The sequence below is a fragment of the Pungitius pungitius genome, chromosome 14 (assembly GCF_949316345.1).
Source record: "Pungitius pungitius chromosome 14, fPunPun2.1, whole genome shotgun sequence".
Taxonomy (NCBI): Eukaryota; Metazoa; Chordata; class Actinopteri; order Perciformes; family Gasterosteidae; genus Pungitius; species Pungitius pungitius.
This window is the reverse complement of record NC_084913.1, coordinates 10,906,127-10,927,096: the sequence shown is the minus strand read 5'-3', so window position 1 is coordinate 10,927,096 and position 20,970 is coordinate 10,906,127. Positions and strand designations below refer to the sequence as shown.

The window sequence follows — 20,970 nt, the reverse complement described above, 5'->3', positions numbered from 1 at the left end:
CTCTATGAGGTTTAGATGAGTCTTTGAATTCAACCAACTAGTTCACACTCGGTGAGTCTCAGAGAGGAATTTACTGCCAGCTTCTTTACATATCGGGTATAAATATGCACACATAATAAGTCCTTGGTGTTTAAAACCCTGCAGTACTGCTGCTGGCCTATAAAATACAGTTTAGCAGATTAGCTCTTGACCTAGAAATCTGTCCTACTTAGTATTTCCTCTGTAAGACCGCCAAGAGTAGGTCAAGGGGAAAGCAACAAAGTGCACATTCTTCAAACCGAGTGAAAAATATGTACTTTGTAAATTGGATGTACTTCTTTTTGTTTTAGCTAGCTGATGAGATCCATATGTTTACTGTCAGGCAAACACAAGATGTATACTACATTGCCAAATAAGTGATGCTGTCCTCTGTGCATCCAGATCTGTTGATATCCCACTATGCATTATAAATTGACCTAAAGTGCTGACATCCATAATCTTGAGCTGTAATGGTGTGTGGATAAGTTGTCCATGAAACCCGAATGTGGAAACGCGCTGTCTGTGCCGCCTAATCATTAGGACACCAAACAAGGAAATGCTACAACAGACACAAATCATTCAAGATCGAATGCATTTCAATCAACCAATAACATCTGCTCACACAGCAACAGAGTTGATTTCGCCATATGTTTTGAAAGCTTAAAGTAGCGGTGTCGAGGGATAGATGTGGGATGATCTGTTGCAAAAACTAACAGAAGATTGAAATCCATGGACTCATTTGATAGGTTGGAACATATGTGACTTGGGAAAAAAGATCATTGAATATGACTTTGAAAGGCTCAAACTCAACCAGAAATTTGGTATGAAATTGCATCGTTATCATTTTTAAACATACGGTTTAACAGGATCTGATGGCTGGCGAGTCATGAAGATACTTGGATGAGCTGATAATTTGCAATCTGCTTTACCATATGGATACCTGGTGTTTTCAGAAAAGGTTTACCTTGCACAGATGGGCAATAAAACCAGTTAGAAACATTATATTCCTGCCTCTCTCATGTGAAAACACCAACAATTCAGATTAATTTAAATAATTGCATTTGTTCCTGTGTGTCCCGAGTTAATTAATATACATTTTTGCCCAAAGAAAAAAAACCTGCACTTATTAAGTGGGATAAACAGGCCTGTCAGCACATCCTTACAAGTCTTGTGAGTAATACAAATAAGCGTGGCTGCTTGTAACTCCAGGAGAGTTTTTATCCATAGCTGAAAAATGTTTTGCTCCTCTGGGATCCTTTGCATCAATTCAATTTAGTTCAGTAAATGGATCAAATCATCAGGGAAATTTTGTATGTCATTTGTGTTTTTCATCAAGCGATATTTTCCCAAACACAAATGGATTAGTAACTTTCTTTGCAGACATTTTGTATTACCAGCACATCTGTATGAGATGTAACTGTGTTCTGACAGCATAAAGGTGAGGAGATGAGTGCAGCTACGGAGGCATTGTAGTCATCTGTATGATCAGGACTTAGGAGAGTAAACACATTTTTTCACATTTCAAGCTATATAGGTTTGACTTATTTGGGTTTACATCAAATGTATTCATCAGCTTGAAATCTAGACTTATAGAGCACACTTTACGCCCCGAAGAAAAAAATTAAATGACATAATACTGCTATAATTAGCTATTTCCTTGAAAAGTCTGGTGCTCCATATCATTTCAGATGCCTGTATGCAATACTTTCCTCCCGGTAGCACACACTGACAAGCCCATGTCATCCCTGTGACATTTCCAGAGCCTTCACATTTCATCAGGGTGGTAATTAATCATTGGTGAAACAATGTGGTGGCCTGGAACACCGGGGTTGCCACGATGCTGAGGAGGGGAAAGAGTGCAGCTTCAATGGCACAAAGCAGGATGCGATAGGCAAGGGGGTTGCCATGGCAAAGCCTCAGTACCATCGGGGATCAAAATCATGGGTGCAGACATGATCTGGACAACAGTCTTCCAAAGCTGTGAAAAGAGACAGGCTAGTAAAAAGGTTCTAATAATATACCATAATTGGTTTCTAACTCCAACTCTTATCCCTGTATAATCATTTTCAAGAAATCAACATCCAACTGACTGATATTATGCTTAAAATGAAGATTTAAAGCTATTGAAGGTACAACTAAATAAAGCCATCCATGTTGCTGCTTGGAAACTCCTGCGACAAAGTACCATATTTAAAATGGTTCCCTTTCTGTAAATTTGCTTGGAATAATTTGTAATTTTTAACCAATGACATTAACTTTTATTTTTCTTTCTCTCCTAAAAAAAAAGTGCACAGAATTCTGATACCATAACGGAACTAAGGTAACTAGATTTGGCTTGAGAATAGTTTAAAAAAAAGAATGAAATCTATTTTGATTTATAAATAGAATTATAAATTACTAGGTTGATACATCTGTTTCTAAGGTCTTTTTCTCTGCAAATGGTTCTCCAATTTGCATCTGAAATGCTCTCAATACTTTAACTCATATTTGCCATTACAGCCTCCATAATTCTTGCACTATAAGAAAGAATCAGTATAAAGAGGTGTTGGAAAATACCACCGAAATATCAAAGATTTACTGATTTGCACATATTTTGATAAATATGTTGGGTGATTTGAAACGGAATTATTATCTTGACCAATCACATGGGATTAAGATCACAGTGCTCATCTTCAATTATTACGAATGACCTGAGGTTGCTAGATCTACTAGAGGTAAGTGCATTGGGTTGCAGCGAGATCTACTGAAATGAGCAGCTAACTAGCTATCCCGACAGTCATGTGATTACACGTCAAGAGGTGACAGCGTCTCATAATAATACAAATACAAATTCTTCAAATGTGGATGAACAGTGCGTGGATTTAATTACAAAATAAAAATACTTTCCTTTTGAATTATGAGGAAGAAAACATAGCATGTGTAAAAAAGGACAAAGTACTCCAATAAAGTACTTTAATATCGTATAAATGTAAAGTGCTTACCCCCAGGGCTTGGTTAGGCCTATAAAACATGGTGTAGAGGGAATTATAAGGAAACACAGCTAGCAGGCAGGAAATGATGCTGTAAGAGAGAGACAGATGTGGCCCTATTCTTTAGGGCGTATTAAGTGTGAGAATAACCTACTTTGGGTCTGTCAGTTGTTTAAACGTTCTTTGAAATTCAGACATGAATCAATTCAAAGCATAACAGCAACCTTGCTCTCAGGTGTCATTAGTATTTTAGTGAAGTTGGGTGTAATCATTTTTTTGTTTTTTAACCATATTTTGCATTAACTTCAAAGCCAAATGTCTTTGCTTTAGTTTTTTGCACTGTTCACAGTTATCACTAGCTTGTCACCTTCTCACGGTGACCTTTTAATGTGTTCCTGTATCGTATGTGTTGGTGTTTGTCTGAGGGATTTCTTTTTACAGTAATGAGCTATGGCGGTGCCATTGGTGGCCAGCTTTTAATATTAACTGGCAATGATTTGTTAAAATAAAAATGGCCTCAGTCCAGGACAAAGCTGCTTCAGACATTAGAGGAGGTTTGTTGTCACAAAAACTATGAGGCAGCAAGATTAATACTTACTCCTACTTTGCAGTGTTTACAAGCATAGAGAAAGAAAATCCTAACTCCCCAAAACAACCGAAAAGGTGAGGTCAGATTATTATCAAAGCTGCTGAACCAGAAAGTTGATCCAGCGTGCTTTATGTGCTCCAGGGGGAAGACACTGACAGTTCAAGGCCTTCGAATCTGCAAGAAAACAAGTCTCTTGAAAGAAATGCATCTGCAAGCAGTGGAATTATTAACATTTATGTATGCTTACAAGACAGTATTAAATCAAAGTAAGCAAAAAAATAAAAGAAAAAAGAGGGGCTGAAGCAGTGCTATGCAGATGGACGCTCACGTCCACACTTTCTTTCACTCATTTACAATTCATGTCAAGTCACCAAACAGCCTCATCCTGCTTTTTGACCTCCTGTTCCTTTTGGAGAGGAGGAAAGAAGAAGAAAACAGCCTGTGGGCTGATGCACATCCTCAATTTGACCTTCACACGTATTTAACAGGTTATTCATACAATTGAAGAACATATTTCAAACTTATTGTTAAAGCTGGACAATGCTACAATTAACTATTTAGTCTTTATTATTAATCTGTGAGGCTTTACTTTTCAAATAAAACCCTGTATTAGTTGATGAGGATCCATTTAAACAAAAAGGGATATTGTTTATCACAGAAAACATCCGTTTAGTAAAATGGTTTCATCGTGAGAGTGTAAATGAATACTTTTGTTTTCAGTAGTGTATTATTAATGAACTTCTGTCTTTAGTTCAGTGGACTAAAACTAAGAGTAAACAAGTTGTCCTAGGACCGGAAATAGTTATTTTAACCAACACCATTGGGTTTTGCATGAAGAAATGTTTGATGTGGAGGAGCAAGCAGCTTCCGAATCAATGTTCCTGTGGCAAATGTTGAGTTGAACTGCCCGTGCTGCACAGTTTCAATGCTGTGCGCCAACTAAAGCGGTTTTCTTTTTGATTCTACGGAGTAAAAAATAAATGTTTCATACGAGGTCATATATTCATATCCAGTTTTATAACCTGGATCCATATCGATCACAGATTATTTCTGTTGTTTACTGTGTCTCCTATGTTTGCTTTGATATGCTGTCATCACTTGAGTTGTTATATCCTTCTGCAGCTGTACAACAGAATCAAAAGCACAAGCTCTGTGTGGACTCCAGTCCATCAAGGCAGTCCTGATGGATCAGAATTGAATGAAAGGCAAATCAATAGAGATCACAGCTTGAATGAAGAGGGATTTTAATTGGCTCACCGTTATTGACGTGTGCTTCCTCAGCTCCTCAGACCTGCTCCGGGGCCACATGAGGGGCCAGCAGGTGAAGATGATCTGATACCTGAACGCACTGCTGAATGAAATTATTATTGTTATTATTATTATTGAGTATTGAGGGTTGACAACAGCAATTTAGTATAGTATACTTACAGTGGATGTTTGAACCTCATGGGATGAGTAAGAGTCCAATTCACACAAACCTAAAATGTCCTGAGGTTTAAGAAAACTTTACTTGTCTGCCTGTGAAAAAAGACTGACATCAGAAAAAAGACAAACATCCTACAGAACAGCAAATACTTTAAAAAGAGCAGACGTATAAATATGTTTCTCCCATTTAAATATAGTGTCGCATAATTCAACATGTATCATTTATTGTTTTCACACCACTGTAGATGTTGTAAAACTCTCCAAACTCTTTTTTTATATTAGTTATAGTTATAGTTTATTATTATACTGTAGTGGAGAAACTAAATGTATTTGCTGATATACGTGAGCTTAGAAATGAGCATATTCCTGCAAAACGATGTGAACTCAACAGTGAGTCACAGTTGTATCTATTTTGTTTCTATATTTTTTGTTGAATATTTGGTGAAATCATTAGTCTTGAATCAAATTGACAACCTTCTTAATACATTCCTCCCTTTAGAAAATAAAAAGATGAATTTGTTCCCCCGCGTTCTGAAATCTTTTGTAAAACATGCAAATGTTGCACATGATTAAGAAATAAGACCTGAAACCATGGTGGACCCTTCCCCTTGATGCGGCTGCTCGAACAGGCCGTTTTAATAATGCATTCACTCATGCATATTCTCCACGCTCTGTCAAGTACAGAGAAATTAAACAAGTTCATTATCTAAAAAATGACACGGTCCATACAAGCCCCTTTCCCAACACATGGTTAGCTCACCTTTTTCCCCTATCGGGAAGCTTCTGAAATAAGACGGCAATCTGCAGTTCTCGACAATTTATAATATATATTCAGTTTTTTGAGGTGGGAAGTGGTCCTCTGTGGCTAAAGAGAATGAATTAGAGTTCAGATCAACACAGCCCTGTACAGCAGTGTCCTCATTATTGAAGTGGCATGACACAAACAAGCTCCAAAAGGAATTATAGAGCTGCACAATTTGCATTTTATCAATTCAATTTGGAGTATTTTCTTAACTAGCCTCACATATAGATTTTTAATGTAATACACTGACAAATATGCTGTTATCTGACAGAGACAAAAAACCGAGGTGTGTAATCACGTACTATGGGCTTTGAAATGTTTATTAAGACACCAAGTGCACTGCTTTTGTCCTCATTTGTATTTTAAAGTATGATATATTGCTTGTTTAGATTATGCAACGGACAACGAAGTACCGATGTTTGTTTCTTGCTTCTTTTATCAGTATCAGATAGAATAGCCACAACCTCATTTCCAACGTTATCTAACGTTGCGCCTCAATTCTAAACGTTTTACAACAGCAGCCCTACAGCCACATGTTCCCAGGAGAATGCAGTCCGGTATCAGACAGAAGTGAAGCCAGGCTTTATTCTAAAGCCATTTGGATGTTCAATCAAGATTTACATCATCATAACACGTAAAAAAGTAAAAAACAGATTTATTGCCACTTTTAATTATAGAATAGCCTACTAAAATGTAATTGAATAATGATTATGATACATGGAAATTAGAAATTAGAGATTAGATTATCTGAATAATTATAATCATATAATTATAATAAAAAACAAAATAATTTTCTTTTTGTGAAAGAGACTTATCTGACTGAATCATTTATAAACTATATATTGAAATTGAAAACCCACTCACTTCATAGAACACCTGCTACCACATGGCACCTCAGACACATTCAATTCTGAACAATATTCTTGAAGTCAGTCCAAAGGTGCAACCAAGGAGCCTCTCTCGCCTGAGTGAGAACAGGTGTTTCTTTGTGGGCACGTGCGTGAACCAGAGGAAGACTTATCTTCCGATAGGATCAGCACTAGTGTCAGACGTCCTAAATCACCTGCAGTGAACGGAGCAGAACAGAGCCGCTTGATACAGCAAGATTTCTCATTAATACCTCCAGATCGGATCCATCCAGGATTGTGTTGCTGTAATCCCATGGCTCGATATTCCCCATGTTCAATATGTTAATGTCTCCCACAAAATGGATCATTCGTCAAACTTGGCAGTTTTGCTTGCAACCATTTAAAAAAAATACAGATTTATCAACAATCCTCTTTAAAATCTCTGTGTGCTTTTCAACACTCGGCTCACCATCAATAGGACAATAAATCTGTATATTTCTGTATCGGAGGAAGAGAGAATGCACGATAAGCAGGACCAGTGAGTTAGCCCAGATTTTAAAGGCATGTAAAAGATGGTGCACAGCAGAAGACGAACATTACACTGTCACCACCCAGAAGACCCACAACACAAAAGAGGCTTTTGTATCGTTGATTTGCCAGAATCATTTCTCAACACATTATTTTTTCAGCTAGATAATGATCTATTTCTCAATTCCTCAGCGCCCTTCTTAGCCTACTTATCAGAGAGTAAAAAAACAACCATTTGATGTGGAGGATGCTTCTTAGCCTTGATAATGCTGCTTTGTCCTTGATCATATCCCTATTATTTAATAGCTTAAGGCTAAATGTCTTAAGGATGACATTATTATTGCACTTCAATGCGTTAGGGCTGCATTGAGTGAACACTGAACATTTGTTGACTTATAAAGTCCAAAGGAAATTTACGATGAAAGAGCAGAGGGAGAAATCCACCTGATTAACACATAGATAATAAGAAATAGATGTATCGATAAAGACAGAAAATTGTTCACAGCATTCAGATTCGGGCCTCGTAATATCACAACTGAGCGTCATATGAGCTATTGTGATGCTTTCGTATGCAACACATAGTTTAATACTGCACCTCCAGATCGTTGTGAGACAGTGTGCTGATAGAAAAGCTCTCCTCAGCAAACTCAATCTGCTCTCCTACTGTTTTTCCTGTTAATCAACCGTTTAAAAAGAGCAGTCTTAATATGTGGGCTATTATCTACCTGCAGCATGCTGGCAACGTGAAATTGTAAAATCTTGATGCACTCATCCATTTATTCATGTCATTTATTGCCAAAACAACACAAGTCACAATATTCACAAAGCTGTTTATTATACAACCTGCATCAATTTGAACGGGTTCAGTATACATATGCGATATGTCACACAAGCGTAAAATCCCACAAAGCAAGATGTTGTTTACTGTTTCTACTGAAGTCAGAGGGTCGACGTATCATATACCTGCTGGCAAACAAAGACGGCCCCACAACTGACTTTGAAAGTTGACAGCCATATTGAACGAGCTCGACATCAGAGCTGATTGCCTCGTGCCTTTTCATCCCGCAGCTGCAGCCTGACCGACGACGAGGCTTTCGTTTGTGTTGCAGACGTTCAGACTTTAAAGTGTGCGCTCAGGAAGCGATGTCAACCGGAATACATTTGAATGTGTTTCCAATGGAAAGAAAACACCTATAAAGTGTATAATGCGTGTGCTGACCCGCGGACGTCTCCAGGTGGACGACCACAATGCGCTTTTCTCGGGAGGAGGAAAATGAAAGCTGCGCGGGGTGTTCCAGCCGCTCTCTGAAAACCGGCTTTTGTACGCTCAGGCTGACAGGCTTTTGGTGTAAGCAGCAGAGTTTGAGATTAGGCTTTGGGGATATCCGGGCTGGCCTCTTTGGAGAGAGAGAGAGAGAGAGAGAAGCACAGCGGAGAGGAACGCTGAGAGGAAAAGAATTGTGTGAGTTTCAGGAGGATTTAGCCGATGTTTTTAAGATGATATCCGTTGAGGTAGTCAATAAACAGCTTCACTGCCCTCGATATCAACAGACGCAATCAAACACTGTGCATTAAAAGCTCTCATTAGTATTCTCTCAAGCTGCTGATTTTGCTCTTCCCCACGAACTGACCATATCTCTGGTGAGAGAGTCTGGGTCTGAGCATCTCAGAGGTTTGTCATTGTCACCCCTGCGTGGTTATTTGGTAATGCATTGCTGTTAAATTCCAAATAATGTGTTAAAGGTATTTCACCATTTCTCTTTAAATGCCACATCTGTCACAAAAACACATTTTCTGTCACAGTTTGAGTATGTAAATGCACGGAACAACTCAATATTAATGAAGTAAACCAGCAGTGTGGCCTAAGGATCAGAGGGTTAGGGTTACGTGCATCTCCAACGTTAATCTTTCATTCATTTTGAAATATTAGATATGCACACAATGACTACTAATTTATTTCCCATTCATCATGTGGAATGAAATACGGAATTTTCTTCAAAGACGTTTGTTGAAGACTGCTGGATTCTTGAAGTTTGGGTCGAATCAGACTTCCAATGAACATGTAGTATTTGATTGGATTATCAAGCTTCTATATAAAATAATTGAATGAAAATGCCAATGAGAAGCCAATATGTATGTTGTCTTGCAACAGGCTTTGATCAATCAGGCCTAAAAGCATTACTAAAACTGTTTTTAAAAGTAATTTAGCTTTTTCTGAAGGTCAAGCGTTCTTTCCCCAATTTCTATCAGACCTGAAGCCACTGAAGCAGAATCAAAACTTTCAAATCAATCTTTAATGGCTTTTCTTTTGTTGTTTTTTTAACATTATTTAGCCCTGCCAACTTGAGGTCACTAGGATGACATTACTACAGCATCAACAGGAATGCTTTTACATTGTCCAGGCTGTGCTCATCACCCATCCATCTCTCCCACAGAAAATAGAGCAATGAAAACATCTTTCACAGTTTGAATATTTTATTTCCCTTGCCTTGGCATCTTTATTAGTGAAAAGAACAGGATTGGGAGAGCAGCCGTCTGACTCTCTGACTGGAGGACACCCGTATGCTGCTGTCATGCTATCTGCTAATTAGGATTAATGGCTGCCATGACACCGCCTTACTCCTTAGCCTCGTGCAACCACTCTTAGGATCCCACTTAACCATCAGCCGCATGTCTTTACCTCTAAAAAAAGATAAATGCCTCTTTTGAGGTTGAAGTTTTGTGCAGGAACCTTTTTTTTTCTCCAAAACCAACGCTTTGTTGTTGTTTTTTCCGACCTTCAAGTGAGGTTTTGATGTTTCTTCCTGACGCAAATAACAAAACTTCACAGATGAGGGCAGGGCTTGTTTATCTTTGATCGTATGGTGCACGACTCTCTAGCTTCTCAATAGTTAATAAGGTGTCATTACTGAGCTGTGTTCCATGAAGGACAAATTAGAAAGCACAAGTTGAACGAATGAATACAAACACAGAGCAGATGTGGTGAGGAAAACCAGGGGCATTAATTGCAGATTACTTCTTCGCTAAGACTTTCAGATTCCATTAGCTTTGCCCTTGAATCTCAAACAAAACACTAATACCTGGCATTTGTGTGGATGAGATTTTCTCTCACACCAATTTGCAGTAAAGACCTTTATGTCCTCAGATGTACCTCATTAAAGGTTTGCTAGTGCAGCTTTCAATGTGAAATTAATTAAAGTTAACTTAAGGCTTTTTACAGTGGAAAACTGTCACCTTCCAGCGCTGTTTATTTAAATCTCACTTTTTACTTCAGAAACATATTTCTGTAATACCCTCTGCCAACTTCCCCTCGAGGTGCTTCTTTCCTGCTCCAACAGTGAAACGTATTCATGTTTAAACGGCTAAACCTGAATTAAATGATTGTTTAAATAAGTATTATATACTAGATAGTATATTTCCGACCCGCTATAGGTTTTAAATTAAGAGCAAAGGATACAGAAGCATTTTTGTAACATTTTTTGTAAAAATGGTTTAACTGTTGATTTGAGATAGAGTTGCACAGTTATTTGAATAGAAAATGAATATATAACAACATAACAATAAGCTGACTTGAGATGCATGTTTTGCAGACCAAGGAGGTAACTTTCTCTGGGATAATTCTCTTTGGGTTCATTTAAATGTCGCCTTTCAGATGGTCTGTTGATCTTTTGTCTACATACACATTAATTAGTGCAGGTTTAATAATGGGACTTCAAGTGAGTGTAGGGAAAAAACCCACTTCACTCTGTAGTTAGTTTAAAGAGTACAGACACACTTGACATTTGGCTGGATAACAATTTAGATGAGCATACCGGTGCGTGGGCCTGAGCTGAGAACGATGTTAGCCTATTGAATGGAAATTTATGTGAGCCAAAGGAAGATCAACCAGAAGAAACTCCGTGATGTGGTTACCAGATGACAAGAACAGATTTAATGGACACCCTGATTAATGGTTATAAATGCTTATGCAGGCAACAATGGTCCAAGTTCGTTAATTTTGAGGCAGAGAGGAATGAGACGTTTGCAAGGAAATTATGCACACCAGTGGTTTCAGTTCGGAGGAAATGTTTCCTTTACATTTCCATTTTTATTGCTGTCCATTGCAGGTCCTTTTGTGCGCAAAGCAACATCAAGCCTAAACTATTTGTTGGCAGCTGTTACCCATTTAAAACGTGATGAAATATTGGATAAAGTAAAATCTAGCTTTAAACTGTTTTATTTAATTTCACAACCTCAGAAAAAACATTTTCACCTGCATCTCTGAAATATGAACCTCATTTTTCAGCATTAAAGATGACATCTGACTTTTTTTTTATACATCTTTCTTCAAGAATCAGTGACTTAAAAAGGCTGAAAGAAACACACCTAAAATATTTAATTCAAACCCGAGCAGACTGGTACCCATACAGTCATAACAAAATATTCGATTTTGTCCTCTTTACTGCAGAGATATATCCCTTTGAGGAGGCCCAACAGATGAATAACTATAAATATTCAAGTAGTAAAACTGCTTTAAAAAAAAAGAAAAAGGAGAAATGGGTGGCATGACCTGGGTGAGTCATTTCTCCTTAAAAGACAGAGAGATAAGTCTCTCGCTCGCAGTTCAAACACTGAAAGCTTGTGTCCTTCCCCCTGGCAGAGGTGAAGTGAGAAAAGAGAATCAGAGGGAGAGGACTTGGACGGGAGAGTGCTTCGTCCTGGTGTCGGATTGCACGGCAAATGACCCGGAGGTTATTCACATTTGATCAATATTACGTCTTCTTGTCTGTGATTTCTCGTACATTTCTGGGCAGGAGAGAAGGAAGATGTGAACTGTGAATAGATTTGCATGAGGAGGGAATTCAGTCTGTATGAATGTAGGAAGGTGAAGAGCACATGCAAACACACCTGGTGCAAACACAACGAGTGGCTTTCTTTTTTTAACACACACACACAAATCCTGGCATCCTCACACACACACACACACACACACCTACATACACACACAGACATGCACACACCTTAAGCTGGGCTGACACTGTACGTTTGTATGAATGTGTTGACAGACTCTACACCTTTTATTTTGCCTTGCAGCCTCCTTGGAGACGCCCAAACATAAAATCCAAGCCATTCAGAAATGAGATGGGCTTCCATTCACCCAATTGAGAGCAAATCTGTCACCTCCACATCAATATGATGACAGCGGGGCTTGAGGTTGAAAGAAGAGTGAACATCGATTATAAGAAGAGTTATAGTTTAGTCCCCGCTATTTATTTATTATTTTGTGAATTATCTTATTGAAAATGAATAACTAACAAAACACACAAATCTGCTCACAAACACACACACACACACAAACACACACACACACACACACACACACACCTTCATTAATGGCAGGTCATACCCCCATAATTCACATCAAACCCAGTCATATGCACACACGGTATTAAACAGGGAGACCCTCATCCTGGCCTCTGTCACAAAATACCGTCAGTCTCTGTGTGACTCCCCCTGAGTCGGTTGCCAGGCAACCGTTAATATGCGCCGTACAAAGGGAGCAGGGGATACCTCTTGCCCGTGGAGCGAAAGTAACCACGACAGCGTCAGTGTGAGGCGACGGGTTCCTTCACCCCCCCCCCGTCTCTCCCCCCGTCTCTCCCTGTCTCTCTCTTACAGCCGTCCAGCGCTCTGCTCAGTTAGTTAGAGATACCCACCGAGCCACTGGAGCGCAAGGAAAGATATGTTAGGTTACACATTATGTTGGCTAGAGCAGGCAGGGGCTTCCACCACCTCAGCAGCGGTGCCTTTTTACATTTTTTTACATATTTAAAAGCCAAGATATCAGATAAATATGTTTTACATTGCTGCGCAGTATAAAAGTTTGATAGAGATGAGCCTTTATCCAGGCTTGACAAGGGGTTCTTGGCACAAGAGGCTAGACTGAAATCTCTTTTTTTTATTTTTTTTAAGCTTTGCGGAATAAATTAAAAAAAAAAACTAAGGTTGAAATGTCGACATGAAACCTGCCCACTGCCCATCTGCCCATCAACTGACTTCATTCTTCAACCTGACAGCGTCCTTTCTCACAGACAAGAAGAAGAGGAAGAAAAGGAGAAGCGAGAAGCAGAGGTGAGGCGGCAGCAAAACAGAGAAAGAAGACGAGCCGAGAGGAGGTGGGCTGCACAGTTTTCAGCTCTTACAAGACCGAGGAGGAGAAAGTGACAGCAGCTAGAACTTGGCCACTAGTGAGATGAAATTTGGGGAGGAGACGCTGGAGCGCTGCAGGGTACGACATCCACAGAGAGCCCTAGAAGTGGACCGCCTGGAAGACGAGCCCTCCCTCTCTGGATCCTGTGCCCCTTCACAACAAAGGATGAGAGGGGTCCACTTTCACCTTAGTTGCCAGGGATGTCTGTGCAACACAGGAAGACGCCAACCTCCAGCATGTTACATGTGATGCTACTCCTGATGCTTTGCAAGGTAAGGTCTATGCTGTCATCCAGAGCTTTATTGTTCTCCATTATGTGCAGAACAGTCAAACAAAATTCATCTTTTACCGTTTTTAAATGCCACGACAGAGTGTAGCTATAATTCATCATGCATTATGAAACATGGGTATTCTTTATATATGTGGGACATTTCCAGGCTCAGTTTTGTTTGTATGAATGACTGATTAAGGCAGCAGAGACACTCTGAACCGAAACGGTTTCTTTTTGAATTTCCTGCTCTACTCTTACTTTATACTATTAGCTTGGTTTGTAAAGAAATTAAACTCCACATGGTCCTTCTTGGAGTTGCTCTTCATGCATGTTGGTAACAAGTTTCAATTGCTTGAATGAGGTATGACAAGTCATTTGTGACTCAACCAGTTCTTTGTTCAAATGTAAAACAGTTCAACTGAATTCCAAAACAAAGCTCTTTTTGTGCCGACTTACTACACTTTCTATAGGGGGATTGGTTTTTTATAATAATATCTAAATCTTTTTTTCTGTCTAATTGTAATTCCACGTTCAGAAATTCAAGCCGTAGTTTCCTGCATGTCTGAACTTTTATATCATTTTAATCAAAGTCCTCTGTGAATGCAATTCTTTTCCAAACCAAAATAGATCTGTCACTTCCGTCCTACTCCCAAAACAAGGAGTTCAGTTTATGGAAAATGGGTCACACAGAATCTCATCTGATTCCACAACTAAACTGTGAAATCCTCAGACTTTTTTCCTACGTCTTCTTTTTAAAAATTGTCTAAACATATGCATTGTTACTAGACAATACGTTTACGTCTTTGTGTTGTCAGCATGTCGTCAACCTTCTGAATGTGTGTGTGTGGACACGCTCAGGAGGGGGCTGTTTGCTTATTTTCCATTTTATAACAATGCCAATAGCAACTCATGCCTGTCAGACTCTGTTAGTCGTTTGACATGCTCGTGATTATTCAAGTGGCAAAAGGTTTTACTCTCCACTGATCTGATCTGAGGACGTTGGCTCCTGTCAGGTGTAGCAGCAGAGTCTGTTTTGTTGTTCCCGGTGTGGCGCCGTCCCTTTTTCTACCTCTCCCTTTCTCTCGTTTTCATACAAATACATTCGCGGCTGTGTCTGTACAGACGAAGAGCGAGGTGTGAGCTCGCCTTCTCACGGAGAAACGTCTCACGCAGATGCATTTCCATTTGAAAAGATCCAGAGATGCTGCATGTGTCATACTTGAAACAGACGCGGCCCTAACAACAAACCTGTTAAGATTCATCACAGTTGGGAGTGAAGAAGAATAGAAGTTTTGGAATGGTTTAAAATGAGCTCCTAATCCATACTGCGATAACTTAATCCCACCTCAGAATAACAGAGAGTCTAATTACTAATCAATAAGAGGTGGAGAAGTGGAGACCGTGTACTGTATCACAACCGGATTAACCTTTCAATTGATATGCCGAGCTGTATGTGAGTATATTGATGTGACTTTCCTTTCCAGCTTGTCCTCTGTGTTTAACAGGCATAGGGAGTCATTATGAGCGGTTAATTATTATGACAGCATCGGCTTCTACATGAAAACCACGTTGGTCGAGGAGCCGCTGGAAGGCGTCCAGGAGGTTTAATGTGCGAGGCACAGCTGTACTCTGTGGTACTCTGTACCACTCTTTTTGAAAGGCTGCACCCTCCTTACTCCACTCTCAGTCCTCCACCTCCCTGGTAATGATAATGTAAACACACTCCATAAAGATTAAGTATTATTAGTAACATGTCGTTAAATGTAAAAGTACAGTAAAATGTCCCCTGTGACAGATATATCATCACTTATGACTTTATGGGATCATTATAACGATGCATTAATATGTAAAGACCATCTTAATGTTGTAGCTTGTCAAGGTGGAACTAGTTTTAACTTTGTATACAGTTATGCAGTTTAGAAGTTTTTAGTGCCAACCTTCTGAAGATAAATCTGGGGCCTAAAAGAAAGAAAAAAAGTAAAAGAAAACCGCAACTTTAAGACCTTTTTGGTTTGTCTCCTTTGTTGTACTAAAAATACCCCAAAACAACAATAATTCAAATGAAACAATTTAAAAAGTTTAGAGTGGGAGGAACCATTCAGCTCACTTTTCAGGTATGGTAGACAGAGGTATAACTTGGTCAAAAAAGTACATCTAAACTCTAGATGAGTACAGTGCTTATTTCCATAACGGTGTTTGGTTATTTCCTCGCTGCTTCCTCATCTACCCCCTCCATCTCCCTCGACATCCTCGTGGACACCTTCTCCCCCTTGTTTTTTCTCATTTTTGCTGAGCGGTGGTTTATATCAGCAGCGAGCAGGCGTCTTCATGCATGAGGACACGTCCAGCGCGCCCCACAAACATCTGCATTGACGTTGAGGGAAGCCCCGTTTACAGTGCTCCCCACGAGAGGCAGTCAGAGCCCCTTGTTACAGATCACTGGAGGGCCCCTTTAAAGACAGAAACACAACCTGACGGGGTTTTTATCTGTGTCAGGAGCACTGTGCATGACTATGATTGGACAATGCTATCAATCATTGTGTGGGGTGTTACCCTCACAGTGAGCACAATCAGATTCATGCTCCTAACCTTTTATAAAACAAGCCTGAACAAAAGGCCCTTGACATTAATATTATACAAGGTCTTTTATACACATGTATAAGAAGCTCTAAACATAAGCCTGTGCTAGACAGTGGTCCTTTTATAGTTGACATAACTTACATTTGCATCTAGTTAAATCTAGTTAAACTCATTTAATCCAATACCTTATAACGCTCACAATCTTCTAATGAATAATTCCTCTTCAGGTGTGATAACAGAAAGCAATGCTGATGCCAAAGGAAACAAATGGTGAATATCATCAGAGGTGTTTTTATTATTGCAAGTCAGTATATCCGCCAAAAAGGTATGATGCGTACTCAGGTGGTGCATCTTTATGCAAACCTCTGTTAGAGATAAAAAAATAATGATCTATCTGTGCTTTTCACCGAGGTTCCTTGATAAAAGGTTTATTTTTATTCTGCATTAGCTTACATGCCTTACAGGTGCTATTTTGCAAAGAAAACTCATTGACCCGCAGAAGTAGTGCTTTTCTTCTGAGACATATTTGAATGCCAACTTGCACAAGCTGCTACGCCAGCGGGCTGATAACATACAGCAAGTTTCTAATAATCCACTCCGGGCTACACAAATCAATACAAACATTCACATGCACACATGCACGCACACACACACACACACACACACACACACACACACACACACACACACACACACACACACACACACACACACACACACATCTACTGGAAAAGTCACACATGGGAGCTGGCAAGTTGTATCTGACCACAGCAATAAAATAAGTAACACAGCTGAGGCTACAAGGCTACACTGTAAAAAAAGAAAAAATGTTTAAAAATAACTTTGGCAATGGCCAAAGGTTGAACAGTTATAAACAGAATTTTACATACAAAAAAGATATTTCTTAAATAATGACGTTGAACTACAACACTTTAACTTCATTTACAAACACAAGTTTTCTCTGGACTTGGTAAAGTCCATTTGTGTCACTGGTACAGTATATTTAGGCCCTTTTCCATGCACTTAATGCTGCCTTCTATTCTTTCGATATCGCTGATGCTAGACCCTTGTACGAGGTCGCAGGACTAGAGTCGATCGTCACTGGCACACTCTCTCATTCACACACCTACAGGCCAATTAGAGTCACCGATTAACCCAATCTAATTACTTTGCTTTATATTTTCTTACCTCTTCAACAGTTTTTGGTTTTATTGCCATTTCATCGTGCGTGCACCAAACAATACCCTCTAAACTCACGGATTGTTTCTCCTTTCTCTCTCATTTGATCAGATTAGTCTGAGACGAAAACTGCAGTCTTTTCCGGGGAAAATGGTAAACACTCTCCACGCTGATGAGGAAAAGGGAATCCAAGACAAGGAAAGTAAGGAGGAGAGCATCTTGGCCATGCTGGGGATCATTGGCACCATTCTCAACTTGGTTGTCATCATCTTTGTCTACATCTACACCACCTTGTAGGTCTCCACCTCCTGCTGTATATCATCAGCGGGCAGAGGAGAGATCATCTGTGTTGTTGCAGCAATGCTTTGTTGACTGGCTTGGAGACGGATGAGCTGGATGTAAGACGATGCGATGGCCACGTGGCATCCACGCTGCATCCCTTCAAACAACGATGGGAAACAGACTCGTTGCTTCCCTTTACAGGGAAGATAGTCCAAAATGCCGTGAGACGTTTAACTTGTACATAAATGCATGAAGATACCGCTTATCTCCACCACATGGACATTAAGGACTGCAGAGGGTGGACGTGAAAATATGTTTCAGATTTTTATTGACTGAAATGTTGAAAGTTCCTTTGTTCATTTTTCTCGAAGATTCTCACAGTAAAACGGATTATATGAGGATTAAGTGTAGTAAAGGAAATAGATATTCAAATTGTTATTGAAGTTGAAGTTTGTTTTTATACTGTATTTCTCACTGTTTGGAGTAAAAAATGATTTTGGATGGTGTTTCATTTCTAAGTTGTGTATTGTGTATTTACTAAAACTAACTTTGTCGATGGCATAAAGTCAGTTTAAAATGCTAAAATGGATGCACTTCTGCTTGTACATAAAATGGTGGGAATTCAGACAGATTAGTACAAAATTTCTCGATTATTTATAATACTTACGTTAATGACGCATCACTTGAGGGTCACCGAGAGAAGATGAATTAATTTGTGTGGGTCATGTGAGTGTCTCAAATCGTATTCACTTGCCTGCAAAATGATCTGCTTGTAAGAGTCTTTTCCTGTTTGCTCTCATTTATAGATTAATTTGACAATAATGCATTAAAAGAATCGTTCAAATTTTTTGCCAATAATCTGGTTTTCTGCCAACCTCTCAGTGAAGACAAGACTCTTTGTAAGAAGTCTTTGTGGTCAGCCAAGAAATAGTCCCCGCAGCACTTTGTAAAACCCAAACCTGTTCACTTCACATTTTTATCATGTTAAAATTACACCGTTTATTCCTTAATAATTGACAATTTTAGATGTATAACATTATTTTAATTCCCCCTTTTCCAGTCATTATGTCAAGATCCTCTCCTCTTAGCTGCAACTTCCAATTTAACTGACAAGTGTGAGAGTCTCCCAAAATGAGAAACGTTTACTGATGAAATTAGCTACATGAGAAGACAAAACGCCTTTAAATAATGATGTACAGTATTTAGCGAATGTCATACTATAGAAAAGAACAGTTACATGTTTTTGCTAGACGGCCAGTTCATGATTTCAGAAAGTGCCTGAGATCAAAGTGTCTCAACCTCATCAGTCAAAAGGTCAAGAAAATAAAAATAAAAAACCAGTGTGAGCATCTTCATAAAGCCCCACAGGACAGTGGAAGAAGAGTGATGGGACTGGATTTCTGTTTAATGGCTTAATAAAGTCAATTAGCTTGGGGGTCAAACTTAGCACATGGACAAATCGTATGAATGTATTCATATTTGATGTAAAGGGCATTATTATTATTATTTTTCCTTATTGTTTACCTATCTTTCTTAAAACTATGAACTGTATTTTTTATGTTTTGTTCATGTGTATGCTAAATCTATTTAAACCTATTGATTTGTCTCTTGTGGGTGACAAATTGAAGGGCTAAACGGCTGCAATTTGGAAAACATTAAATGAATATAAGATGGAACTGATTTATTTGCATGTTCTGTCTTGGTTTGTATCATGCCATCATATTAATAGAAATATATTGAATTATGCCATTGGTGCGGTTAAACTACATTCATTAATGCTACACATACAGTATGTACATTTCCAAATGACTTTCAGCTTCATGAATTCTGAGACAAAATACTTTAGTGGAACATTTCTAGCACGGATAGAATAATCTTTGAAAATCTATATTGTCCTGTATCTGACAGCTGTGTAAGATTAGAACAGAGCCTTGAAGAAGAAGACGGAGTCAGAAAGCCACGCCTCACTGGAAGAGGCTGCAGCGTTACATCCTTTCAGACATATTTCTGTCTCACAGGAATAATCTGAAGGAGGAAGAAAAAAAGAGAGCACATAGCTAGCAGGACAAAGACACAGAAACCAAATCACTCTATTTTTATTCCATCTCCTTTTGCTTTTTAATCATAAGTGTGTCAGGATGATTTCCCACTCCATTAAGAGTGCTTCGTGACTGTTAACAAACTGGAACAATCATGTTGAAGGAGAGAAAAAACACTGGACTGAAAACAGCTTGTTTTTTCTTTAAATAGGCAAAGAAAAAACCCCAGCTGCTCAAATTCACACATGCCCAAAGCCTGCTGTAAGCTATTGTTTCACCTGCATCCAGGAGCCAGCCAGCCCGGCCTCGGGAATCACTGCCTCCTCTGAAGCTGAATCCCGCTCGGTGAACAATGTGCGGGAGGTCGCCGTGCATCACAGATGGGTGGTTCAGGCGAGCAGATTGTCTGCGCAGACGTTCCATCTCTATCTGAGCTGAGCTGACAATCGTTCTGATGGTTTCACAGAGGAGCCGTGCGGGCGATTAATCCATCAGCAGCACAAGCCACAGAAAATCAACTGACCGGCAACATCGGGCTGCTTCTGTAATGATTCACAAGCAATTCAACCTGTGGCAGGAAAATCATGTTAAAATGGAACGCCGCGTTGCAAAGCATTTCTTTCAGTGGGACACAAACCCACTGTGCTTTTATTCCCAATAATCATCTCAACAGAACACAGAATATTTGATTACAAGCACTTTCAAGCATGATCACAGCCGGATGTGAAAATAACTCAACTCAAAAGGTCAAATGTGTAATCTGTTTTTTGGAAAACTAGTTTGGCTGTATTAAAACCATAACTGTGTTTAAGAATTTGATAGCATTTGTATTATAATAAAAACATTAGAAAATGTATCATTGGATAGAAACACTATTGAGAAAGACCAGAATTACAAGTTTCAGACTGTTAAATAAAGTAGAAGCACGGAGACAAATTCATTAAAAAGGCCTGTTTAATGGCCACTAACCATCTAAACAAATATTATTTTACCTATCTATGTACCTATCTATCTATATATATATATATACCTATAATGCAAACCATTTAGAAAACATAGGTATTGGAAGTCAATATTGAAACTAAATTGCATTTAGCGATAGTAAAAAACCTTGAGCTCCTAGACCAGTAGTTTGACTAAATAGTTTGTATTCTTTGAGATCAATTAGATATTTCCAGCAGTGAAGAAAATGAGAAGTTTATGGTCAGATTGCTGGAATCTTTTTCCCTAAATGGGCTTGTTTGTTAATC

The 20,970-nt window shown here is 39.0% G+C and overlaps 1 protein-coding gene across 1 annotated transcript; it reads left to right on the top strand.

Moving 5' to 3' along the window:
* Positions 1–12,850: 12,850 nt before the first annotated feature.
* On the top strand, positions 12,851–20,645 carry LOC134104155 (protein TUNAR-like). The gene is made up of 2 exons (XM_062557480.1): positions 12,851–13,641; positions 17,511–20,645. Exons 1-2 carry the CDS (start codon positions 13,570–13,572, stop codon positions 17,694–17,696), a joined length of 258 nt encoding a protein of 85 aa, XP_062413464.1. The 5' UTR covers positions 12,851–13,569; the 3' UTR covers positions 17,697–20,645.
* Positions 20,646–20,970: the final 325 nt, after the last annotated feature.

Bases quoted from the DNA above. Each gene is read 5' to 3' on its own strand.
- LOC134104155 (XM_062557480.1), top strand. From the start codon at position 13,570: ATGTCTGTGCAACACAGGAAGACGCCAACCTCCAGCATGTTACATGTG. The intron at 13,642-17,510 runs GTAAGGTCTATG...TCATTTGATCAG, and splicing joins TACTCCTGATGCTTTGCAAG to ATTAGTCTGAGACGAAAACT.